This window comes from Penicillium manginii, assembly GCF_028828005.1.
Source record: "Penicillium manginii strain IBT 31320 chromosome Unknown utg000002l:1.0-5564898.0:1.0-5567710.0, whole genome shotgun sequence".
Classification (NCBI taxonomy): domain Eukaryota; kingdom Fungi; phylum Ascomycota; class Eurotiomycetes; order Eurotiales; family Aspergillaceae; genus Penicillium; species Penicillium manginii.
The window spans coordinates 3,267,049-3,292,078 of record NW_026643103.1 but is presented as its reverse complement, the minus strand read 5'-3'; the positions used below and the strand labels follow the sequence as shown (position 1 = coordinate 3,292,078).

At 51.6% G+C, this 25,030-nt stretch overlaps 11 protein-coding genes across 11 annotated transcripts; 5 read left to right on the top strand and 6 right to left on the bottom strand.

The window, feature by feature from the left end:
* Window positions 1–492: 492 nt before the first annotated feature.
* Window positions 493–4,688, bottom strand: N7533_002510 (Elongator subunit IKI3; the record flags this gene model as incomplete). Its single annotated transcript, XM_057099160.1, has 5 exons — window positions 493–1,508; window positions 1,562–1,841; window positions 1,895–2,028; window positions 2,081–2,346; window positions 2,398–4,688. 5 exons carry the CDS (start codon window positions 4,686–4,688, stop codon window positions 493–495), a joined length of 3,987 nt encoding a protein of 1,328 aa, XP_056964296.1.
* A 457-nt stretch (window positions 4,689–5,145) lies between these two features.
* On the bottom strand, window positions 5,146–5,512 carry N7533_002509 (cytochrome c oxidase VIIc family protein; the record flags this gene model as incomplete). Its single annotated transcript, XM_057099159.1, has 3 exons — window positions 5,146–5,171; window positions 5,241–5,273; window positions 5,341–5,512. 3 exons carry the CDS (start codon window positions 5,510–5,512, stop codon window positions 5,146–5,148), a joined length of 231 nt encoding a protein of 76 aa, XP_056964295.1.
* Window positions 5,513–5,842: 330 nt separating this feature from the next.
* On the top strand, window positions 5,843–9,199 carry N7533_002508 (ATP-dependent RNA helicase MTR4; the record flags this gene model as incomplete). The annotated part of the gene is made up of 3 exons (XM_057099158.1): window positions 5,843–8,323; window positions 8,386–8,951; window positions 9,019–9,199. The coding sequence occupies 3 exons, from the start codon at window positions 5,843–5,845 to the stop codon at window positions 9,197–9,199; spliced, it is 3,228 nt and encodes a 1,075-aa protein (XP_056964294.1).
* A 522-nt stretch (window positions 9,200–9,721) lies between these two features.
* On the top strand, window positions 9,722–10,081 carry N7533_002507 (uncharacterized protein; the record flags this gene model as incomplete). Its single annotated transcript, XM_057099157.1, has 2 exons — window positions 9,722–9,797; window positions 9,885–10,081. 2 exons carry the CDS (start codon window positions 9,722–9,724, stop codon window positions 10,079–10,081), a joined length of 273 nt encoding a protein of 90 aa, XP_056964293.1.
* A 41-nt stretch (window positions 10,082–10,122) lies between these two features.
* N7533_002506 (cut8/STS1 family protein) lies at window positions 10,123–10,752 on the top strand (the record flags this gene model as incomplete). The annotated part of the gene is made up of 1 exon (XM_057099156.1): window positions 10,123–10,752. The coding sequence occupies one exon, from the start codon at window positions 10,123–10,125 to the stop codon at window positions 10,750–10,752; it is 630 nt and encodes a 209-aa protein (XP_056964292.1).
* A 1,111-nt stretch (window positions 10,753–11,863) lies between these two features.
* Window positions 11,864–13,517, bottom strand: N7533_002505 (DUF3984 domain-containing protein; the record flags this gene model as incomplete). Its single annotated transcript, XM_057099155.1, has 2 exons — window positions 11,864–13,272; window positions 13,430–13,517. The coding sequence occupies 2 exons, from the start codon at window positions 13,515–13,517 to the stop codon at window positions 11,864–11,866; spliced, it is 1,497 nt and encodes a 498-aa protein (XP_056964291.1).
* Window positions 13,518–13,984: 467 nt separating this feature from the next.
* On the bottom strand, window positions 13,985–15,343 carry N7533_002504 (uncharacterized protein; the record flags this gene model as incomplete). Its single annotated transcript, XM_057099154.1, has 1 exon — window positions 13,985–15,343. The coding sequence occupies one exon, from the start codon at window positions 15,341–15,343 to the stop codon at window positions 13,985–13,987; it is 1,359 nt and encodes a 452-aa protein (XP_056964290.1).
* A 1,137-nt stretch (window positions 15,344–16,480) lies between these two features.
* On the bottom strand, window positions 16,481–17,626 carry argB (ornithine carbamoyltransferase; the record flags this gene model as incomplete). The annotated part of the gene is made up of 1 exon (XM_057099153.1): window positions 16,481–17,626. One exon carries the CDS (start codon window positions 17,624–17,626, stop codon window positions 16,481–16,483), a length of 1,146 nt encoding a protein of 381 aa, XP_056964289.1.
* A 512-nt stretch (window positions 17,627–18,138) lies between these two features.
* On the top strand, window positions 18,139–21,006 carry N7533_002502 (uncharacterized protein; the record flags this gene model as incomplete). Its single annotated transcript, XM_057099152.1, has 5 exons — window positions 18,139–18,946; window positions 18,999–19,943; window positions 20,023–20,340; window positions 20,397–20,566; window positions 20,665–21,006. The coding sequence occupies 5 exons, from the start codon at window positions 18,139–18,141 to the stop codon at window positions 21,004–21,006; spliced, it is 2,583 nt and encodes an 860-aa protein (XP_056964288.1).
* Window positions 21,007–21,110: 104 nt separating this feature from the next.
* On the bottom strand, window positions 21,111–22,329 carry N7533_002501 (acetolactate synthase regulatory subunit; the record flags this gene model as incomplete). The annotated part of the gene is made up of 2 exons (XM_057099151.1): window positions 21,111–21,468; window positions 21,539–22,329. The coding sequence occupies 2 exons, from the start codon at window positions 22,327–22,329 to the stop codon at window positions 21,111–21,113; spliced, it is 1,149 nt and encodes a 382-aa protein (XP_056964287.1).
* Window positions 22,330–22,743: 414 nt separating this feature from the next.
* Window positions 22,744–24,891, top strand: N7533_002500 (KH domain-containing protein; the record flags this gene model as incomplete). Its single annotated transcript, XM_057099150.1, has 10 exons — window positions 22,744–22,939; window positions 23,006–23,085; window positions 23,142–23,288; window positions 23,497–23,518; window positions 23,575–23,627; window positions 23,671–23,862; window positions 23,922–24,130; window positions 24,197–24,312; window positions 24,368–24,810; window positions 24,868–24,891. The coding sequence occupies 10 exons, from the start codon at window positions 22,744–22,746 to the stop codon at window positions 24,889–24,891; spliced, it is 1,482 nt and encodes a 493-aa protein (XP_056964286.1).
* Window positions 24,892–25,030: the final 139 nt, after the last annotated feature.

The window sequence follows — 25,030 nt, the reverse complement described above, 5'->3', positions numbered from 1 at the left end:
CTGGTATACATGTAGTTAACTAGTGGCGACTAGTAGATATTAGAAATAATGAAAGCTAGTACTATTAGTTTTGCAATTTCTTTAGCAAGGAAAACTATCAGGGTCAGCCTGCCAGTGACTCGAAGGAAGACCTACTAGGAAACGAGTGTCTAGGCATCCGAGCTGGCACTACCTAGGTAGGGAAACATCATGATTGAAGTGAGGAGAATACTATCTTCACCAATAGCAAGAAACTCACTTGCATTCAAGCAAGTTCTTCTCTGATCCATCAGCTACTAGAACTTGAAGTAGTCCATAGATCCCTGCAAGGTCCTCAGCTGGTTGGTGATATACGACCTCTAGATCTGTCTAGCTACTCAGTTGGAGTTGAGGAAAACAAAAATGTACTGTCTCTCAAGAATCGTCCATGGACGCTTATCTATAGAACTAATCATCGATCATCATGCGACATTTTTAGACATAAACATGTAAGCAGAGGCCCGCCAATCCAGCTCAGGCCAGGAGAGAAGACTTTTTCATATCCTTGAGAGCAGGGGGTTCTTTCACACGCGCCCCACCCTCAAGGGCATCCAGACTTTCCGCAAGCACAGCCGAAGCACCACGGAGAGGAAGACCAGGGTCTTCAAAGGCCCCATCCTCAGCCTCCTCGTTCTTGGGAGCCTCGATCTTCTGCACCTCAAAGACATCATCACGGCAATCCGCACACATCTTCATGACGTCTGCCAATGCTTTCTCGACAGCAGCGGCACGCTCGCGCATTCCGCGTCGCAGCAGCGCATCGACGAGTAGCTCGGCCTCGGGGATAGTTGTGTTCACCCGTTCGATAAGGCGTCTAATACTGTTGACTAGGTACTCTTCCTCGTAAACAGTACCCTTTCGACCCTTAGCACGCTTGCGCTCCTCGCGTCGGCGATTCTTGGACGTCTGTCGCGAAGAGCCTGTCCGTCCAGTCTTGCTAGTATAACGAGTGAACATGGTGCGGCCAGCCAGGGTCGATGCCTCAGTCGGGGCAAGCGAGACGTTATCTGGGATATCGACGCCGCCTTCGCCGCCGGTTGGGTCCCCACCGTAGAAAGCGAGAGGGTCTTCGGCGCGAAGTTTGCGCAGTTCAGCGACTCGTGGCACTTGAGCGTTGAGCTGGTTCTTGCAGTCGGCGAGGAGGTCAGTCATGGATCCCATTGCTTCGGCTAGGCCAGAGTCCACGATTTCTTCGACCATCTCCTTCTTCCCGTGTAGAGTGAGCAGACGAGCTGCGTCGGCGAACTTCGAGCCGCGGCAGAGGAGCTTGGCCGCGGTGGTAATATCGTGCAGGTGCTCGGCGTAGATGGCTGCTGCTGAAACGTAGTCGCGAACTTCATCGACGAGAGTCTCTGCCAGCTCTGTGGTATGAGCAGCAAGATCAGTCTCGGGTAGAGATGCCATCATTGCGCAGTACAAAGACTCGCGCCAAAGGTGGGCACGCTTATAGCATTTGCGGGCTTCGTCATATTGTGCGAGAGATTCGTAGGCTATACATCGCATTAGTGGGAATCTTAGAGCTTATCTTTGACTTGTCACTCACCGATCGCTGCATCCTTGGGCTTCGAGTTCTCTTCAAGGTACTCGGCATAAAGGCGGGTGATCTGCCTCTGCTGCTCTGGCTGATACTTATAGATTTCCAAGGCCTCCTTGTAGAGAATGTGTTTCGTGACGTATGCCTCAATTTCGTCGTGGGCAGCAAGTGCAAAGAGATGTCTAAGGGCCTTCTCGAATCGAGAAAGGTGGTTGTCGATTTCGAATTTTCGTCGAATCTCAGGCAGTTGCTGGAGCTTTCGAAGGAAGGGGAGATATTCTCTGGGGTCCTTTTCCGGGTAATTAGATATGATTCAGTATTGAGCTCCATCTGATGGCTTACCATTTGTGCCTGTTGGGCAACGAGGAGAGTGAGCTCAAGGTCATAAATACCCAAAGCGTGAGAGTATAGCCGGTAAGCGTCGGTCAAGAAGCACATATGCTCAATAGCATCATCTGCCTGCTCTGGGCTTTTAACTGTTGGAGCTGTTAGCTCCAAACCTCTGCGGATGATGGAGAGGTGACATACCTCGCAATCCCGCGACCAGTTCCAAACCTGATTCTAGATCAGGAGGTGACTTGCACACGTGTGCTGTCACCAGGTTCTGTAGATTAGTGTCCATGCGATTCTGAAGAACCGCCAGGAAAGCATCGCAGATGGAATTGACCTTGCTGACTTTAGTTGTCTTTGGTACAGAAGTCACAGCTGGAGTGTCTGGCTGAGCAACGACCGCAGACTCGTTCTTGGATATTTTCAATGTGTCTTTGTAAAGTGTTTGCGAGACATCCTCCTCCCTAATCATAATGTTAGTAGACATTCCCGTACACAGTTCAGTTCTTCCTTACTTTAAACGAGAGAGGAAGTCATCGATGAAGTCAACTTTCTTGACTTGCTCGATAAACAGCTGGACACTCTCCATGAATTGTTGAGGGGCGTAGTCGTGTAGAATATTCATATCCACCATTTGGCTGCGGCAAGCCAGGAAAGCAGATCGGTACTTCTTCTGGTCGATGAATGTTCGAATACCCGCCAGCACCAAAGCACGTGGATAAATTGTCTCGATGTTTCCACGAGGTGCCTGCAGAACAACAGCAAAGACTGACGGAATAACCGACACTAGTTTCGAGCCTCTCTCAATGCTCCGGCATCTCTCGTCTGTTTCGGGGGTATCTTCTGGGACTTCCATCTCATCCACCCGGTTCAAGTGGACGAACTTGAGCAGGTGCTGGGAGGTTGTGAAAAGAAGATGAGAGGGGGTTGTCAGGAATGAGGTGCAGTTCTTTGCCAGCACACGCTTGTTCGCATAGAGTGTGCCAGTTCGTGACATTGAAATCAGTACCTTCTCGTCCTCTGAGATGGACACAGCACGAGCCCAAGGGGTGTCGGCACTCGGGCTCTCATCCCAGGGAGAAATTTCAAGTGATCCCTCGGAGTCGGTAGAAATGCTCGTGTAGGTAGCACCCTTGTACGCCTTATGCGAAACCCACAAAGAGCTGTGACCGATTCCTGGGGAGATGGAAGAAAACCGGGTACCAACCGCCTCATGAACAACCTCGGTGGCGCGAGTCTCCAGCAGAGTCTTTTCGATGAATGTAGAGTTAGGCGCAGACTCTCTCAGAACGAAGACTTCATTCTCGTTAACAAAGGCGATCTGCCTAGGCCGACTGGTAGCGGTATCTGATAGCGGGTAACTTGACTCCAAGATCGGTACGGGTACTGGACGGCTCTTCAAAGACCACAGGAAAATCGAGAAGCTATCTTTCATGAGAACTGCAATCCTAGTGCCAGACTTGCTGAATGCAACATCAATGGCGTTGGAGTCCAGCTTCAACTCATTATGCGCCATTGGGGGTGGTACTCCAGCCAAACGGAGAGGAGTCAATTTGAGGGTTTGCCCGTCCATCACAGCGACAGCACCGACATCATTAGGGATAACAGTGGAGCCGTGATTGAGATCGAAGGCGAACTCCAGGTCTAGAATAGAGTCTGCGGAGCCAGCGACTACTCGCAAGGGCTTCTCTTGATGCCACTCGAAGGAGAAAGGGAGAGAGAGTTGCGGGTCAGCGATAATGGGGATCTCCTGCTTGAGATAGTAGTGGTAATTGCCTGTAGTCCAGAGCTGAACTCGATCTTTGAAGCGAACGGCAAGCACAGTCGAATCGATGTTCCATGAAAGAAGAATTTGTGACCCCCAAGATAGTCGTTCCTCCTCAGTAAGACGGAGAGTAAATTGACCGTGGCGTAATCCATTGCGTTCGAAGAAGACAACATCAATCCGATCATCCAGTCGTTGAATACCTGCGATGAGACTTCCAGATGGTCGCCAACTCAGGGCTCCCTCGAGTCCATCGACAGGTTCACTCACGCTGTCAAGGGTACCTTCTCTTGAGTATACTCGAATGGCACGGCGGGCGCCTTCTTCGATGCTGTTCACCGCAATGTACGCGCCATCACCTCGCCAGGTGATCGTGGTAGCAGCATCATCGTTGCTGCTTAGTTTTCCCTCATCCACCTTTTCTGGTACCGTGGGATCCCTAAGAGCCTTGGCTCTCTTTCCTTGGAACTGAGTCTCTCGCTTACCCCAGCCGACTGAGACATGCTGGGAAGCCTGGAGATCAGCCTCAGTCAGGGTGATTTCGGCTACGTTCTCGAACTCTCTCGTCATGTACAGAAGTGTACGAGCTCGCGTTGTGATAGCCAGTAACTCCTCGTCGGGGGACCATGCGGCCGCACTGATACCGACATCCACTGATCCCAGGATTTCAATCTTATCCTCTCCGGGGAGGGGCTCCTCGCGGACCATGATGATATCACCACCCTCCAGCACCAGACATGCTGTCAGGTTGTCAGCAAAGTAATGCAATGACAGAATGCGATCACATGGAAGATCTGGCAATGGGGATGGGGCATCCCAAGAGGCCAAACACTCAAGCGCATCGCGGCTCAGAGGGTGGTCGGCTGGGTCATCAGTCTGAGCATCATGGCGCTTCCTCCGCAGCTCAATGATAGGGCTCTGCTCTGTTGGACCAAATGTGCATACGACCGAGTCCGACGAGGTATCCCAAGCGGTGGCCGTCAGAGGTAGGTCACTCTGGATTTGCGTTTCCCGCAGCCAGACATTTCGCAAATTGCGCATCTTCGGCGGGTATCAACTTTTTTTTTTGGTGGAGAGCCTCTTCTTTTACCCCGCCATGGGATGAGCGATATGCTCTAGAATAAATAGCAGAGGAAAGGAGTAAGAATTCCCTTCCAGCTTGACTTGGTAGTCACTTCTTACTGACTGACTCAAAAGGTGATGTTGTAGTTGGAGGTGGAGGGAAGTTGTGTGTTGTACCTAATTCAACGCCGAACCACAAATTTTTGATTTTCCACATCCGCTCAGCCAATGACTTCATCCACATTTCAACGTCTCTAGAGCTCCCTTCTACACCAGCTACACAGCTACAATCGCATAGTTGATACGTGAAAACAAAACACCCAATCTCATTCTCTAAGTTTGTACATGATTTCAAGCGATTTCGACGCTCGATTGAGAACTTCCATCACTTTGATCTTCCACCTTGCTGTCACGCGAGAAATACTAATGAAACAGCTTATTTGGTCTTGTAGGTTTGCCAGACTAATTGAAACATAATCGTTAGCACCCATTGGATGTCTTGGAGGGGGATCTGGGTCATTGCGAGCTTACCGGCAATACCGAAGGGAGCACCGAAACCAACAACTAAGGAAGGGCAATTGGGTTAGTTACTTGTCGCAGTGTGACGGACGGATCGCAACGGATGGCCTACCCATGAAGGACCAGTATCTCCAGAAGAAGTGCTTGGTCAGAGGGTTGAAGGGAATGTTGCTGCGAGGTCCCTCGGCGTAGTGGAAGGGGCTACCCATCTGGGTGCGAGTGGTGGAGAAGGCACGGCGGCCAGCGACGGCCAGACGGGCGCGGATGGCGGGAGTAGCGTACATCTGAAGGAGTAGAATAGTGAGTTGGTGCCTCAGTAATGCAATTGTGTTCAATATTACCCACCTTGGGAGGTAATGAGGGAGAGAGCGGACGATCGGGAATGGACGGGGCGAGGCCAAACGAACATCGCGAGGTGCGGAATGGGACGATGCTGGTCACGTGGTTTGGTGTCAGGTGATCCAGTCATTTAGCCTTCCAACAAATGCACATAAGTCACCGCCTGCTTCATTAGGCACAATCCGGTTTTCTGCGAGAAAAAAAAAGAAAGCACCCTCGGAGTTCTTGTAGCTATCTACAGAATTGTTGTCGAAAAGTTTACGCTCTTCCTGGAGATGGACGAGCTTTTCGACGTTTTCGAGGACAAGCCTCAGACGGCTCAGCCGTCTCATGACGTCCCAAAACGCTCGAGAAAAGACAAGAGCAAGAAACGTCAAGCCAATGGTAGCGTCAAGGCAAATGACGCTGCGCCGGTTGAGGAACCGGTCGACACGGTCTCAGCTGATGAGCCCATGGCCGATGCGGAACCAGTCGCCGAGGTGCCTACCGCCGAGAATGAGCAGCCGGAAATAAAGCGCCAAAGGCTGGATGAGGCCCCGGTGCCACTCGTCGCTGATACCTTCGAAACCGAACAAGAGCGCGAGATCACCGCTGGTGGGCTGCAAGTCTCCCCAGATTCCTCGATCACGGTCTCTCACCAAGTGCGCCACCAAGTCGCCATCCCGCCGAATTACCCTTACATACCCATCTCTGAACACAAGCCGCCTGCCGAACCTGCAAAAACATATCCTTTCGCCCTCGATCCTTTCCAGCAAATCGCGGTCTATTCTATTCAAAGAGAGGAGAGTGTGCTGGTGTCTGCCCATACTTCGGCAGGAAAGACTGTTATCGCCGAGTATGCTATAGCACAATGTTTGAAGAACAACCAGCGAGTGATCTACACAAGTCCGATTAAGGCGCTGAGTAACCAGAAATACCGTGAGTTTGCGGCCGAGTTTGGCGATGTAGGTTTGATGACCGGTGATGTTACAATCAATCCTACTGCCAGTTGCCTGGTTATGACCACGGAGATTTTGCGTTCCATGTTGTATCGTGGTTCCGAGATTATGCGCGAAGTCGGTTGGGTTGTTTTCGATGAAATTCACTACATGCGTGACGCCAACCGTGGTGTTGTTTGGGAGGAGACCATCATTCTTCTGCCCGATAAGGTTCGATATGTCTTCCTTTCTGCCACCATTCCCAACGCCATGCAATTTGCCGAATGGTGCACCAAGATGCACAACCAGCCCTGTCACGTCGTCTACACCAACTACCGTCCTACGCCCCTTCAACATTACTTCTTCCCAGCTGGTGGCGAGGGTATCCATCTGGTCGTGGATGAGAAAGGAACCTTCCGCGAGGAGAATTTCCAAAAAGCCATGGGTGCGATTGCTGAGAAGAGGGGGGATGATCCTAACGATGCCCTAGCAAAGCGTAAAGGAAAGGGCAATGACAAGAAGATCAATAAGGGCGGGAACAAGGGCCCTTCCGATATCTTCAAGATTGTCAGGATGGTGATGCTGAAGAAGCTCAACCCCGTCATCATCTTCAGCTTCAGCAAGCGTGAATGCGAAAGCGGTGCTCTCCAGCTGAAAAACCTTTCCTTTAACGATGATTCTGAGAAGGAAATGGTGTCTAAGGTCTTTAACAGCGCCATTGAGATGTTATCCCCCGAGGATCGTGAGCTGCCTCAGATCATCAATATTTTACCCTTGCTGCGAAGAGGTGTTGGTGTTCACCATTCAGGTCTTCTTCCTATTCTTAAAGAAACAATTGAGATCCTTTTCCAAGAGAATTTGATCAAGGTCCTGTTCGCTACTGAGACCTTTTCTATTGGACTCAACATGCCTGCCAAGACCGTTGTGTTCACCAGTGTTCGGAAGTTTGACGGCACAAGCCAAAGATGGGTTTCCCCGTCCGAATTCATTCAAATGTCTGGTCGTGCTGGCCGAAGAGGTCTTGATGATCGAGGTGTCGTGATCATGATGGTTGATGACCACATGGATCCTGCAGTCGCCAAGGAGATTGTGCGCGGTGAGCAGGACCGTTTGAACTCTGCATTCCACCTCAGCTACAACATGGTTCTCAACCTTATGCGTGTGGATGGTATCTCTCCCGAGTTCATGCTCGAACGGTGCTTCAAACAGTTCCAGAATACTGGCAGCATCGCCGGACTTGAGAAGGAATTACTTGACTTGGAAGAAAAACGGGCGAACACGATCATCTCTGACGAGGGCACAATCCGTGAATATTATGACTTGAGGAAACAACTCGATGGATTCTCAGACGATATCCAAGCCGTGATCAGTCACCCCAATTACGCTCTGCCCTTTTTGACAGGCGGTCGTCTAGTTCACATTACATACCAGGGTACAGACTTTGGCTGGGGTGTAGTTGTGAAATTCACCCAGCGGAGACCCAAGAACGCGTCGGAGAAAATCCCTGACCACGAATCATATATTGTCGATGTCCTTCTGAAGATTGCCGAGGGACCTTCCGTTGGCACCAAGTCATTCCAGCACTTCCCTCCCGGGATTGAACCAGCCAAGGAAGGAGAGAAATGCCGGATGGAGGTTGTACCGTGCATGCTTACTTGCCTTCGCGAGATTTCCCATGTTAAGATGATGCTCCCTAAGGATCTCACTTCAGTCGACAGCCGAAACGGTGTCAAAAGATCCCTGGATGAAATTAAGCGGCGCATGCCAGATGGCGTTGCGGTGCTTGACCCCATTGAAAATATGCGCATCAAGGATGATTCTTTCAAGAAGGTGCTCCGAGTGAGTACTCCAGGGTCCACAAAAGGCTCTTTTTAACATTATACTGATGAATGACTACGCAGAAAATTGAGGTCCTTGAGTCTCGTCTTGTTGGCAACCCCTTGCATAACTCGCCCCGGTTGGCAGAACTGTACGAACAGTATGCCGCCAAGGTCAATACAATCACTCAAATCAAGGATGTTAAGAAAAAGATTGCGGATGCGACGGCCATTCAGCAACTGGATGAGCTGAAGTGCCGCAAGCGCGTGCTTCGTCGCTTTGGCTTCATCGACGAGGCCGAAATTATTCAGATGAAGGCCCGAGTTGCTTGTGAGATCAGCACGGGTGACGAGTTGATGCTGAGTGAGTTACTCTTCAATGGTTTCTTCAACAATTTCACCCCCGAGCAAACAGCCGCTGTCATGAGTGTCTTTGTCTTTGAGGAGAAGGTCAAGGAGGCACCTCCACTGGCCAAAGATGAGCTCGCGAAGCCTCTCAAGGAGATCCAGAATCAAGCTCGGATGGTCGCAAAGGTTTCCCAGGAGTCCAAGATCGCCCTCAACGAGGAAGAGTATGTCACTAGTTTCCATTGGGAGCTCATGGAGGTTATTTACGATTGGGCGAACGGCAAGTCCTTTGCAGAAATCTGGTAAGTATTTTGCCACCCCCCTTTCGTGTGAGCGGAGACAGCCGAACTAACCACCAACTTTCCTTAGCAAAATGACCGATGTCTACGAGGGTAGCTTGATCCGTGTTTTCCGCCGGTTGGAGGAATGTTTGCGACAGATGGCGCAAGCTGCCAAGGTCATGGGTAGCGAGGACCTGGAGAGCAAGTTCGAAATGGCGCTCACCAAGATTCGTCGTGACATTGTGGCTGCTCAATCTCTGTACCTGTAAATACGATATCCCTGGGCGCACTTGAGGTGGAATCAAAAGAATCTTACTATTATTGGTTGTCTTATTACTAGTATTACATATACCAGTAGTACTAATAGGTATAGTTACATGGTAGGTAGTTGTAACTAAAAGTACAAATTTGCATAAAAATCCATGAGTGTACATTATAGGCGTCAAGGGGGATTCTGGATACGATCTAATGAAATTTATAATTTTTCCCTGGTCACTCCTCTTCCAGAAGAAACCCCAAAATGAGCTCGTCAAGGAAAATGTTGCAGTCTGTAACGTTGAAAGGTGACCCCAGGTGGACCAAACCAAGAACCTGCACGGCCGGCCTGCGTTGCCTCCCGCAACGCTACCCACCGCCGTTTCTCTTCCCTTCTTTCTCCCCACCTCACCACACCTCACAACCTATTGGGCACATGGGCACCCTTTCTTGAAAAAATCTTGCCCTTTCTCTGTTCTTCAGAGCTCATATCCCTCTCTGAGAAGCTCATATTTTCTTGCCATCCGGCTGTCATCATGAACAGTCTGGTGGCCACACCTCCTGTTCCTCCTCATTTCTACGAGCACTCTCGATTCTCTCCCTCCCGTATAAGTATGGCCTCCTCGTTCTTCCCATCTCCATACCCAGAAATCCTCTCTGCAGACATCTTGATAAGACTCAGCTGACCAACCCTCGCAGTGTCGACACCTTCATCGTCCTACACCAGCCGCAAGCGGAAAGCCGATGATGATGGCAATGACCATGATGGACGCATGTCCGCCTCTCCTACCAACTCGCCCGCCTTTACTCCTCGCCAGCTCCCCCTTCCTTCCGCAATATCAAACGATCCCGACCAAATGTCTCTGGCAGACCTCTTGCTCTTCCCCGTCTCTTAGAGACCCTGGACACCGATGCCCTCCGAACCGTCGTTAGGACCATGTGTGAGCGTCACCCCCAGCTGGCCGACGAGGTGGCGCACACTTCTCCTCGCCCAAGCGTCTCCTCCACCCTCCAGGTCCTTCGGAACTACCAGGCCGTCCTTCAATCATCTTTCCCTCTTGGTGGCAACACTGAGTCCGACTACGCCTACAACAGAGTCCGCCAGCCACTCACAAACCTCCTCGAAGCTCTAAGCGACTTTACACCCAACTTCCTTCCTCCCAACGAAACACAGCCGTCCGTTTCCCTCAGCTATTTGGACGGGGCCACGGATATCATCCACGCCCTGCCCCGCTGGAGCACACCACAGAACAACATCGAACGAGACTCGGCCTACGATGAGATCTGCAAGGCCTGGATCCTGGTGATCCGAGAAGCAGGAAAGCGTGGCGGTGGCATCCAGCTGCAGTACGGAGGATGGGATCAGAAGCTCGCCAAACACAACCACACATCAGGAGGCAAGCTTCAGGCCGCCATCAACGAACTCGGCTCGAGCCTGGGGTGGATGAATGGACCGCAAGATTCCCAATCTCACAGCCCCGGCGGCAGTGAACTTGGCTCTATACGAGACCAGTTATTCTCCGGTACTTATGGTCTTGGAACCCCCGTCAAAGTCGGTCCCTGGTGAATCAAGCAATAAAAGCAAAGAAAGCCAGATGACTCAGTTCAGCGGCCTCCTCACCTACATACACCCCCTTCTTCGAACTCGATAATACGGCACACCACTACCTTGGTTAAATCCTGCTTGGAATAAAAACACTCCATACATCGCACCCGGATGGACTCACGTCCCTATCCTCACTCACATCACGCTCTTCGCTCTCACGCCGTGAACCCCGCCCGACGGACTTTCATACACTTATCCGACCGCACAACATTCCGACGTATGCCACGATCACGATAACTACTGCATGACCTTTAGAGAATCCACATGGTCTCAGATTGGCGTTTTATAATATGCAAAGGCGAATCACCTAACAGGTTACTTTCATGTCCTCCTTTTTATCACCTTCCCCGTCTTTCGCCCTCCGACCTTCCGATGCTACACTGAATGGTTTTCTGGAAACCATTGGAAGAGAATGATTCTTTCTGCTACAGCGACTACGTCCTACGCACCTCTATCTCACAACTTTTCAATTTCCAATGAATTTTCGAAAGCTTTCGCCTGCTTCTTGCCCCGACTTCGTCGATTTCCAACTCTCTTGTTCCTCTTCTTTCTTCCCTTTGTCACATCTTGAGTTGCCTGTTCGGCCCAGTTCTCGACCTCTCGTTTCCATACTCTTATCTGATTTCATTTGTTCTCCTTCATTGCGATCTCGGATGGCGTGCTTCCTTTGCGACTTGATCGATTTTGCACTGTTTGGAGTTTTGTATAGTCAACAATTCATTTACATCGGTACTACTTAGTCTGATTCTTCGCCTGTTCAACCCCAATGTTGCATCCATTACTTCGTATTCGTATTCCAAAGTTGGACTGGGACTTTGAACTTGTTTCCATGCAGTTTGAATATTTCTAGCACACCTAGCAGCTGGTGCCACTGCTAGCAGTGTTTCGAATTACTGCCTTCAATATCAATTGTCTTGCACGCTGATTCGACTCGATAAAAATCATAAGCCATCGCTATCGCTATTTTCCCAAGCTGATCTCAGACCTTCATGGTTGAGTTGGGAGGATACTAAAGAAACAGAAACAAGTTGCGTGTATACAAATGGAATAGCCATCGCCCTAATCATCATCATTAAATGATGGCACGCTTTACAACCCGGAACAACCAACCCGCATCCTCCCATCCACCCCGCTCCCCAGGCTTCTCAACAACAACCGAGTCCCCCTCCGCATGGGACACAGTATCAATATCCGAATACCGATCCAACTCCATAGAGTCCAGTGACAAATTATCATGACCCTCATCCTGCTCGGTACCACTCCCAGGCAGCGCCTCTTCAAACGTCACAGTTGTTGTAGTAGCCGCAGTCCCAATGCGCGTCGCAGTCGACGAACCCGAAGCAGGCCACTCCTCAACGCCAAACAAAGTCCACTCAACCAGTCGATCAATCCAACCTCCCAGTCCGAATCCACGCTCACGCGTGAGTCGCTGCAGATCAGCTTCGTCAAATTCATCCGGCGTCTCGTCGGTAGAATAATCATATTCGGACCCATCATCGCCATACTCGTCTCCGTCCCAGTACTCCTCGTCCCCTTCGAAGCCCTCCCCGTAATAATCATCTCCATTTCCACCTCCAGATTCATCTCGATCCAGACCCTGCCGCTGCAACGAAGCCATCTCCGCCCGAATCCGCTCATCCACAAAATCAGCCTCGAGACCTGATCGCGATTGTTCGGCTGAACTTCGTCCCCGTGTCTCCGGGGTAATCGCACCCGCGGGACTAGACATTTTACCCAGCGCCACGGCCCCCGCAGGCCCCGCCGCCACCATCGACGAGGTCGACGCAGTGGTAGTAGTAGTCGTAGCGGTAAGTGGCATGCTCGTCATAGTAAGACCAGCCCGACTTCCTCGCCGACTCATCCCCCTATTTCGAGAACTACGTCTAGAAAGACTCATCCCGCCCGCCGGCGTCGACGCACCAGATCCAGGCCGAGACTTGCGCGAAGACCCGGACTTCGTGCGTCGGTGGTGCCGATGGTGTGCGCTTTCATTGTCGATGGGGATTTCGGCGACGAGGCTGGTCGAGCTTTCGCGCTTGGATAGCCAGCTTTGGCCCTTTTCTTCACGGGTCGAGGAGGCGAGGGCTATTCCGGCGCGGAGCATCCATTCTGCGTCTGATTTGGGGGTGTGGGATTGGGCATGGGTATGGTTGTGAGCGTATTCGCTTTGGTGTCGGCGTAGATGGGGTGAACTGGATGTTTTCTTATGCTGATGGTGACCCTGATGGTGCAGTGGGAGAGAGATGTCTCTAGTATGCGATTGTAGATTTGAATCGCTGAATGTTGTGGCGCGGCTGGAGCTCTTGCTTCGGTTGTGGTGCCGGGTGCGGGATGTACTTCGCGAATGCGAAAGAATGGGCGGGGTGCTGGGGACGGAGACGCTGGAGAAGTATGATGTTCTTGGGGGTGTTTTGGACCCGCTGGGTGTTGCGTCGAGAGCGTCGCGGGGACTGAAGTAGTCTGTAGGTTCGATGTCGTCGTCTATGGGGAATCGGGGCGTGAGTGGAGCGAGGGAGACGTGGTGGAGGTTGGGGTATGAGCGTCGGGAGCGAAAGCCCCCCCGGATTGTTCAACTAATGGCTTGTTAGATGAATTCCAGTGATGGAGTGTACTGGCAGGATAGTAGCAGTATACTTACCTCCATGGCGCGGTGAAGAAGAGAAGAGGAACTCGAGAAATGTCGAGATGTCTGGAAATGCGGAGGTGCTGCACGTGCGGGTTGGCATGTGAAAACGGCCGTGCTCGGCTGATAATAGTGCATCATGCAATAGACGGATACTATCGTAGGCAAATTTAGGTATCTTTATTCGATTTCATGTTAATGGATTTTTGGAGCAGCAACTCTGGTTTGTGGGGTGTTTTCACCTGGTACATAATACTACTAGCTCTGGAGTAGAGTATATATACCTGCGTACTGTAAGTGGTCTGACCGAGGGAACACCATTCAGATTGCACCACCCGGGCAATCACCCCATCAAAAAAACAATCAACCTTGGAAGGTTCAAGGTCCTTGGATAATTCAAGGAGTACCAGTACCTCCAGCCCTGGAGGGCTACTGGTAGCACATGCCACTGCCTACAATTACCTAACAAATCCCAGAGCAAAATTGAAAAATCATCTTTAATCATTTATACAGAATGGCTAAAGTATCATATATACTAATTTAACACCTCTAACATAACTCACAACTCATTTAGAGTCTCGAGTCTTGGAAGTCTAGCACACCAGCTCCCTTACTTTTCAAGTCCTCCAGAACGTTATATTCCATAATCCACTTCATCCGCTCACCTAGCGCCTCCGGGTTGAAGTTGTTGGTCATCTGGTCAGGGCTATCAGAGCTCGCTAGCTTACCAGCCTCGTAGCTAGTCTGCGTGACACGGTCTGTCCGGGGCTTTCGGAGATCCTGGTAGAACTGGAATGCGGCAGCGAGATCATCACCCTTCCAGTGGCGCAGAACAGTCGCGAGGGCAATACCAGACTCAATAGCCATACAGGTTCCTTGACCTATTGCATCCAGATTAGTCAATTGCGTCGGTGGGAGGGGAGGAGGCTTCGAGCCATCAAAAATGATGAACATACCTTGGTGAGGCAGCGTAGAGTGAGCCGAATCACCCAGCAAAATAATACCCGCATCCTTCTGGCCCTCCTTCATCTCGAACCACTTATCCAGCGGATCGCGCACGTAAAGTGCCTGCTTCAACATCTTCCCATCCGCCGAGCCCTTCCGCAGACCGGCAATGATATCCTGCACTTGGGGACACCAGTCCTTAACATGTTCCTGCAAGCTATCGATATCAGAGCGAGACATCCAGCTCTCTGAATCCCACGCATCAAGCGACTCAGACATAAATCCAATAACAGCCGCACGGTCAGTCTTCGTCTCCTCATTTCCAATAGGCAGAATCAGAACGTGGCACTTCGGACCGCGGAAATTGACCGTCTTACGGAGCAATTGTGCCGTCTCGGTGGGCAGGTCCTTGTAGTCTACGAAGCCGCGGTATACAACCTGGCCCGAGTAATTCGGCGAGTCACCCAAGCCCATATCGAGACGGACATTCGACTTGATACCATCGCATCCAATGACGATGTCTGCTTCGGCAGTGCTGCCGTCCTCGAAATGGAGTGTGTATGGCGCAGAAGCGCCGGCGGCATTTCGATCAATTGATGACAGTCGCTTACCCAGGTTAAGAGATGATTCTGGAACACGCTCCTTCAGCGAATCTAGCAGATGTGCGCGGTGCAGGAGGCGGGCGGGCGGTTGCGAGAATTCCGCGATGTGGCCGAGATAGTCGCCGGTCTGGTAGCTGTGGTATTCCATGTATGAGGGGAGTTTGCGGCTGGACTTGGCAGTCATGCTTTCCTTCAGGCCGAAGGCGTCGAGGACGCGATTGGCGTTTGAGGTGATATTTACGCCGGCGCCGACTTCGCCGAATTGGGGCGCTTGCTCGTAGAGTTGGACTTTCTTCAGACCGCTGAAGAGGGCGGCGTTTAAAAAGGCTGTGCCTCCCAGGCCACCGCCGACGATGGCGATGCGCTTGTCTGCGAAACCCATTGTTTCAAGATGTGGGGGTTGTATGTGCGTGTGAGTTGAGGTCAAGTTTTGCTATCAAATGCAATGCAGTTGGTATGATGGGAAATATGTGGAGCAAAAGCGACTGATGACCTCGAGATATATGTAGTCAAATGAGTTGTATGGTAATCGGGAGCACCCCGCCTGGAGAATGAGTGATCCGATGGTCAACAAGTTGGAGGTGGCTTTTCGGAGCGTGGAGAAAGTGTGGAGGGGGGGTGGTTCACCTTGGAAGTTGCGACTCTTCCGAGGGATTTAGCCCGGATATCCCGGTCGATCCCACGGAGAGATAGGTACTGTTTAATTACCGGATAGAAAGAGCCGTGTTTATTATGTACTAAATATATCCTCTTGTATTACAGTAGCTAATGATAATGATGTTATAGTTCCAAGGTTGTATATGCATATTTCTTTTGTCGGCCCGAGATCGGCTGCAGTGGTTACTATTCTGATACATCTAGTACATATGGTCTATCACATTCAAGTTCCTCGTATCTTCACATGAGAATAGCAAGATCAAGAGTTCAATATTCCAGAATGCAGTTCACAGTTTACCCCATACAAGCCATACAAACCATAACGAATAAAGCTTGGTTTTATTCGTAGCCGTGCCCCTCCATCTTCGTATATGTCATCGGAAGCCCCGCCACATAACCAGCCTGGCAGCATCCGATGGCCCCACTAACCATCGGATGGGCACAATCTTATCAGTGATGTCCCGGAACTAGCAGAAGCACCCTTGGCCAGCCTAGGGTACGGAGTAGGGTACGGGGTATTCGAAACCCTGGCATGCCGAGCCACCAACTTTATGGAACCTTAAAAAGGAGAATAATCATCCACGTCATTGGTGCACCCGAGTGGAGAGGCACTATACGAACGGAGTCTTACGGATCTCGGGAATACGTAGTGGATTTTTTTTTTCATAGTTTCTTATATGAATAAATACATCCGAATGAAAGCTCTATATATACTCCCCGAAAACGTCAACTCCCGAAATCGCTCAGAAGGAGTGAACACAAGAAGAATATCCCTCCTCAAGACTTTTTTTGTGGTGCTTATTGTTGGGTCTTTCTTTATTTGATTTGTTGTTGGTGGGTTTTGGTGGGATTGTATCTCCATTTACTCCACAATCTTGCCCTTGTTCACAACAAAGCCCTCCAGAGCCGAGATCGCCGCCCACAGACGGTTCTCCGCCTCGGGGAACACCAAAGAGCGAGGGCTGTAGAAGACCTCATCGCTGACCTCCTCGGGGTGACGGGGCAGGCAGTGCATGAACTTCCAGTGCTCCTTGGCACCACCACGCTTGGCCAGGTCCGCAGTGATCTGGAAACCCTCAAAGGCCTTCATGCGCTTCTTGGATTCCTCCTCCTGGCCCATAGAGACCCAGGTGTCAGTGACCAGGATATCGGCATCCTTGACAGCCTCCTCGGGGACGTTGGTTTGGAAAAGCTTGCCGGCAGAGGCAACACCCTCACCAGAACGCTGGATCAGATCAACCATGTCGGCAGGGATCTCGTAACCCTTGGGTGTAGCGACGTGCATGTCAACACCCATCTTGGTGGCACCAATGGCCAGGTCGAACAGAACGTTGTTGGCATCACCAATCCAGGCAATCTTGAGACCCTCCAGACCCAGACTGGAAAGGCTGTGGGCCTTGGGGGTAAATGATTCGTAGATAGTCACAAAGTCGGCAATAATTTGCAGAGGGTGGAAGGAGTCGCACAGGGCATTGATAACGGGGACGGTGGAGTGCTTGGCTAGATCAGCCACGTCGGAGTGCTTGGAGACACGCGCGACAATGCAGGAAACCATGGAGGAAATGACGACGGAGGTATCGTAGAGAGACTCGTTGACGCCGAGCTGAATGTCTTCCTTGCCGAGGAACATGGGGTGACCACCCATCTGGACGGTGGCGGCTTCGGTCGAGACACGAGTACGGGTGCTGCGCTTGTTGAACATCATGGCGACGGTCTTACCGGAGAGGGCTCCAATAAGACTTTGCGGGATAGCTCCGGACTTGATAGCCCGCTTGTGGGAGGCGGCATTGCGCACCAGGGTTGCGAACTCCGCGGGGGTCAGGTCTGCAATGGAGAGCAGATGGCGAGGGGCGAAAGGAGAGGTTGAAGGAGAGGTTTGTGTCTGGTGGGCAAATCGTCGAAGACCATTAGCCTGGAGAGTTCGACTCAGGGAAGAAGAGGTGGAGCCGGCCAATTGAGTTACACTTTGGGCGCCATAACGGGCGGCAGCTTGAAGACCGCTAGCCATTGTGGACTTTGGGATAGGAAATACAGGAGGTGCAGGTGTAGGTGCAGGTGTGGAATGGGTGTGTGTAGAGAGAGGGTGTGTGAGAGTGGGTGAGTGCAATTGGGAGTGTAGGAGGGGAGCGGTGGGGGAAATTGTAAGGGACCGCAATGAGTCAAATCAAATCCGGAGGAAAATCGTAGCCAGCGGGTGTTGGTGCAGTTGCCCGCGGTGCCTTCGCTGGGTTGCTGCTTGCTGGTTCGGGCTCCACTAAGATTGGTGGGCACTTAACCCAAAGTAGACTAGTGGACTCCGTAGTACGAACGCGAGTGGCCGGCCTCGGCGCCAAGTTTTGGCCTGAGGTGTCGAATCGACATCATCGGATCTCCACACTTGCCCCGTCGACTTCCCCGTTATCACTCCACGCTTATCTCCATCTCTCCCCCTCCAAGTCACTTTGTCACTGTCACACAAGAAGAGAGAGGGGGAAAGCTACTTCTACTATTTAACTCTCTATAACTCAGATCACTACACTCATGACTGAGGCGAGTAGGCCCCTGCTGGACGGGCAGGCTAGGTCCTCCTCTCCTACCCCATCCACATCCCAAGAGAGACTAGAAACCCGTCCAGACCAGCCTCGCCGATCATTTGAACTGTCATCCGAATCCACACCACTACTCCATCGCCGTGATGATGTCGTAGCATACGGTACCGAACGACCTTCCTCATCTGCATCTCGAAGATCGGCCTCGACCGAAGGAGGCGCGCAGAAGAAATCTAGCCGAGTGCGATGGCCGACAATCATATCCCTTGCGCTATTGACCACCGGAGTCCTGTCTATTCTGATCTTCGCATTTGCAGCACCGGCTGTGGTGAAAGAGTATGCCCAAGAAGCTGCCGTCTTCAAACCAACTGCACTATCAATAGACTCAACCACCCCCGATGGTGTTCGCGCCCGAGTCCAGGGTGATTTTGTCATGGATGCGAATCGTGTGAAGAGTAACTCGATTCGACGATTCGGCCGACTCGCCACTTGGATAGCACGGGAGGTTGAGACGGGCGAGTCGGACCTTGAGGTTTATCTCCCGGAGTACGGCAATGTCCTCGCTGGCACGGCGGCATTACCCTCGATCAAAGTGAACATCCGAAATGGTCATGAGAACCACCTCGATTTTCTTACCGATTTGGCGGCTGGAGACGTCGAAGGTATACATTCGATCGCTATGGATTGGATAGAAGGCAGACTGGATCGCCTGAGAATCCGTGGCAAGGCTACACTACATCTTAAGACCGGTCTCATTGCCCTCGGCGAACAAATAATCACCGACACGATCACATTCGAAGGTAAATAATTTTAGTACATACCATTCGCCACCATAGTACTAACATCATCTAGAATATGACTTCCCTGCCCTGCCTGTGATCAGCCTCACAAGGCTTAACGTACATGACGCTAAAAATGGGGCTATGGCCGTTGATGTGGCTCTTACGGCAAAGATCGATTCACCAATCGCGATAACGATACCACCTCTTGGATTTGACGTGCTTGTGCCCAACTGCTCGCCCAGCGACCCTCTTATCATGGTTGCCAATGCCTCCACAAATGAGGTTGCCGTCTATACCGACGCGCCAACTGAGGTCAACGCTAGGGGGCTTATTAAGAGAATACCTGATGAGTTGACATCCAGTTGCCCAGGAGGAAAGGACTCACCCTTGGATCTATTAGTCTCAGGCTTCATTCAAGGTCAAGAGACCACCATTTTTGTTCGTGGTGCGCAAGCTCCGCTACCTCAAACACCCGGCTGGATAGCCGCTCTACTGCGCAGTGTCACCGTGCCATTCCCTTTCACAGGGCATGCTTTGGATGACCTGGTAAAGAACTTTACCATGACAGACACGCATTTCTCGCTGCCTGATCCCTTCGCCGAGCCCAATACACCAGAAGCACAGCCATCGGTCTCAGCTGTTATGAAGGTTCTCATTGGCTTGCCAGAGGAGATGAACTTCCAGGTTGATGTTCCTCGCGTCCGAGCCATAGCGAATGTGTACTATCGTGGTGACCAACTCGGTGTCTTGAACCTCGACAAGTGGCAAGATTCCAACTCGACCATGACAGAAGACGAGGATGGTTTGGCCGCGCTACTGGTGGAGTTTGCTATCAAAGACGCGCCACTGGAGGTAACTAACAGTGACGTCTTGTCAAAGGTTGTTCAGGCGATGCTGTTTGGTAACAAGGCAGTTGTGCTGCACGTTGCTGCCACCGTAGATACAAAGGTCGAGACTGGCCTGGGTCGCTTGACAGTTCGTGGCATCCCGGCTTCTGGGGATGTCCCTGTGGACAGTATGTTCTCGTGATTTTCATAAATTAGACACATAGTAAAAATCCAGCTTTTTTATTTCGGTCATTGACTTGCTCTTAGCTCCAACCGGCAACCCGCTTGATAACCTAAATCTTCGCGTGGGTTCCTTGTCTTTGAGCAATTCTACAGAGTCATCTCTATCAGTGTCTGTTCAGGTGAACTTTACAAACCCAACAAGCTACTCGGCAACGATCCCATTTGTTGACTTCTTGGTGTTGTACAACGGATCCTCCATTGCCCATATCACTGCCCGCGATATTGGTTTCCAACCCGGAAACAACAGCAATATACCGATTAAAATTTCCTGGAATCCATTGGAGTTGAATGGAACTGATGGCGTGGAGGCTGGACGAACCCTCATGTCTTCTTACATATCAGGTGTGCATTCCCAGGTGACCCACCAATCTGACACATGAGTCTAAGATGTATTATAGGATATAACACCACCGTGACCATTCAAGCCCACGAAAGATCGATCCCAGCCGTTCCTCAACTGGGAAAGGCATTGGCAGCTATTCCTATGAACATTTTAATACCTGCTCTATCGACACCGGGATCCCCTAACCATGGCAAAGAAGGGCCGAATTTCATACAGGACGCAACGGTAATCATCTCTCCCGCCATTCTGGTTGACATGCTTCTATTCTGTCACTTGGGCTTTCCCGCAAAACAATATCCTTTTACTAAAACTGGGTCTTCTAGCTTCATCTTTGGTCTTCGACCACTGATTTTACCCTCTTGTCGCCATTGACTGAGACAAGCATCACAATCACCTCAATCGAGGCGACTGCCTATTACGAGGGAGACGAGCCTTTGGGCAGGATAAAATATTATGAACCTTTCGACGTCCCGCCGGGTATATCTCAAACCCCGCGAATTCCAGTTGACTTGATACTGGGCGGAGTTGGGTATGACGCTCTGCGCAAGGCACTTGGGCAATCGCTAGAGATGGACGCGGTAGCCAAAATTGGGATCAAAGTTCTGCAGTACACTGATATCGTGCTTTATCGGGGTAAAGGGATTGCTGCAAATGTTAGACTATAGGCTGTGTTGAGAGCCGAACGATGTAACGCGGCTGATTACAGCTGTTAATTTTTTGAGTAGAACCTTGGATTGCGATGAGGCTTTTGACGGCTCGTTTGAATTGCTCACAGTATTGCTACAAAATTAAACGCATTGGAAAGACCAAGATAGTGAGACATTTTACATGAAGTAGGAGATCGAATATTATAGCATATAATCGAGACCCGAACCTCAAGGCGGTGCGCAGCAAATAAACCATCATATTGGGTATGTATATCTTTGAATTGGTGGTTTGTGGAGATATTTAGCCGGGGGGGCAGAGTGCTGGCGTCGACAACGTCGGCGGCCTCCTTCTCGAGCTCCTCGTTCTGCTCGGACAGAGGGGAACGGGGCAGAGCCATGAGGCCGGTACGGGTGGACTCAAGAATACCGAAGGGACCGATGAGCTTGAGGAAGGAGTCAATACGGTTAGGTTTGGCGGAGCTATGAGTAGATAAGGTCAGTAAGAGCCGGGGGAAGGTGGGCCGAGAGGAGCGGGTCGGATAGGACTTACATCTCGACAATGCAGTTGTTGGTGCTAATGTCCAGGACCTTACCACCGAATTGGTGAGTCAGGCGGGTGATGGCATCCAAGTGCTCGTGCTTATGACGCAGAGCTTGGGACAGGGGCAGGTTGCGGGGGTGGTATTCGATCTGCTCGTAAGGGTGGCCCTGCTTGTTCTTGTCCAGGCTCTCAGTAGGCATGGTGATCTCGCGGTGGTGCTGGAGGAGCTCCTCGAAGAACTCGGGGCCCAGGATAGAGACCTTGGCGAGCAGAAGCTCACGCTGCACCAGGGCGGACTCGGTGTAATCCAGAACGGCCCAGACGGGAACCAGGTCATCCAGCTGGCGGCGAGCCTGCTCAACCACGCCGTCCTGGCCCTTCAGCACGATGGTCATGCGGGAGAGATCCTCGACCTCGGTATTGCACACGACCAAGCTGTCAATGTTGAAGCCACGGGCGGCCAGAATTCCGGACACACGGGACAGCACACCGGGCTCGTTCTGAACGAGGCAGTTCAGGATGTGACGCTTAGGCGGGTTGGAGGGAGGCACGGGAGTCTCGTACAGAATGCTCGAGACGGCAGTCGGGGCATCCCATTGAGCTGAGGAATCGGAGACCGGCAGAGGCAGGGGGGAACGGCGGTGCAATGCCTTGTATGCCAGCGCTGAGGTCGAGCTGGAGGAAGCGCGGGCGGCATTGAATCGGGGCAGAGCGGTGGCAGTGCGAGACCGACCAGCAGCTGCTGCAGAGGAGAACAGCGACACTGACGCTGCTAGCGTCGAGGGGCGTCTGAAAGCCATGGCTACTTCGGAATTGGAAGAAGTTGTGCGATGAATCACTCCAGACTCCCGATGGGTTCTCCGGACTCTTTTTGCTCTTCCGACCTCGGCGAGGCTGACTCACCTACACTAGTCCATTTCGGGAATAGCCTTATGCAGCTCCACGTGACGAAGAATTTCCGGGCGCGACGAATATCAAAGCAATTGTCAATTGTCAATGTGAATGCGAATCTGCCTTTGGGAAGATCGACTCTCACACAGCCATCCCATTTTCCTTGGACCCAATTCAATCCACTCGGAATTTAAAGAGTATATCGACTAGAATCTGGGATTCATTGACCATCCTTGTATTCACGACCGCCTTGTCTTTGGATTCGCCAAACTTGGGACCCTTTCGCAAATTACCTAGACCTTTGTCTTTCACCTCACCTCGCCATGGCCGACGACGAGCGCAAAACCAAGCGATCTCGCTTTGATCAAACCGAACCAGAGCCTCGTCGCTCCCGATTCGATCGTCGTTCGCGATCGCCCTCTGCCAGACAATCTGAGTCGACTCGTACCCGCAGCCCGCTCAGTCGCGAACCTAACAGCCCTGCCTCCAAACCTCCTACCGACCCTGCTGCGGCAGCAGGTATGCATTATCCTTGTTTGCCAATATTATGAGTGATCTCCTTACTAACAAGTGTCTTTTGGCTAGCGGCCGCCGCGGCTAAGATCAATGCCCAGCTTCAAGCCAAGAAGGGCATCCAACATGTTGATGTCCCTCCAATTCGTTCGGTATATACTTGTTATTCTGTGGGACCGTGTCTTCAATCACTGACTGAATGTCGTAGACTGACAGCCCCGGAGGAGAGGACCCAGCCGGGGCGGACGGCAAGCCCCGCGAGTCGTATGTTACGGATGGAGACTTTATCAAGGATCTCGAGATCAACGATCTGCGCAATCGATACACCTTGACGAAAGGTTCTACTCAGAAATTGGTAATTGCTCCCGTTGTCGTTTGCTGATTCTCCAGTCTTCCTTTGAAGATCGAGTGCACTGCCCTTGCCGGAGCCTAACCCCAAACCACCCTATTCCCTTTGCTTTCATACGCTTGTGTGGCTGGCTGAAGCTTACCCAATCCACTAAATGCATAGCATACCACAAACCCTCTTTTGCATCCGCTGACCTCCGCTGCGTGACTTATAGATTAAAGATGAAACTGGCGCCGGTACGCCCTACTTCTGTTATTTTGACAAAGAGATTTATGACTTACTGTTTTACAAGATGTCACCACCCGCGGAAGCTATTTCCCCGACAAGAGCATGTCGACAGCGGCTGTAAGTGGTCATCTGTTCATTGCGACATTACCCTTTGGTACAGGGCATGGCTGACCGTGCTTCTAGAACCCCCCCTCTCTACCTTCACATCACGAGCACTACTAAAGAAGGCCTCGATAAGGCCATCGAATTGATTGACGATCTGATGAAAAAGGAACTTCCTAACCTAGTCGACGAGCGTCGGTTTCGCCGACGAGAGCCCGAACAGCAGGTTGAGCGGGATGAGTACGGCCGTGTATGGAACTACATTTTTCTGATTTGGCAAATCAAAGCAAAATTACTAACTTTTTACAGCGCAAATGGCCGGATGAGCGCATTCCAATCGACCTGGAGCCTATTCCCGGATTCAATCTGCGTGCCCAGGTTGTTGGTCAGGGTGGTGCGTATGTGAAGCATATCCAACAGAAGACCCGCTGCCGTGTCCAGATAAAGGGCCGTGGCTCTGGATTCATTGAATCAAGCACTGGCCAAGAAAGTGACGAGTCGATGTTCTTGCATGTTGCGTGAGTGTCAACGTCCCATTCTAACCCCCCTCATGAAATGAGACCTCCAGCTAACCCTGTACCAAGTGGCCCGGATGCCAATGACGTCCAAGAAGCGAAGGCACTTTGCGAAGATTTGCTTGCCAACGTCCGCGAACAATACCAGCGCCACAAGGACAACCCGCCTCAGTACAACAACTACGGTGATCGTGGGGGGCTACCGCGGAGGTGATCGTGGCGATCGTGGCGATCGCGGAGACCGCGGGGATCGTGGTGACCGATACCACGGGGATCGTTATCAAGGCGGCGGTCGTGGCGGCGGTGGTTACGGTGGTGGTTACAACGACCGTCATCAACACTCGAACTCTCCTGCTGCTGCTAGTCCCAGTGGACAGGGCCAGGCCGCTGCTCCTGCATCCGGTGCTGCCGCCAACAGCATGGCTGACTATAGCGCACAGTATGCACAGTACTACGGAGCTGACCCCTATGCCGCCTATGGTGGATATCAAAACTATGTCGCCTACTACCAATATTACCAAGCAGCCGCTGCTCAACAGCAACAGCAGCAACAAGCCGCAGAGGCCGCTCCTCCTCCGCCTCCTCCGGCGGGTGAGGCACCCCCCTCCACCTCCCCCAGGCTCAGGATCTCCTCCCCTCCTCCTCCCGGTGGAGCCCCTGGCGGAGGAGGTAGTTATAGCGCGGTATGTGCCCTATTCCCAGTCCCCGAGATATAGTTACTAACTCCGCCTCTCTTCCAGATTCCTCCCCCTCCCGGCCTCTAGGTATAATGCCGGCACCGAAGTGGCCAGGTTTCTTTTTACAACGACGAAGACAACCAACATAAAACGCAAGAGATTTTGAAGTTCTGATATTCAAAAGTGAGGAAAGGCTAAGCGATTTGATATTTTCATGCAATATTTG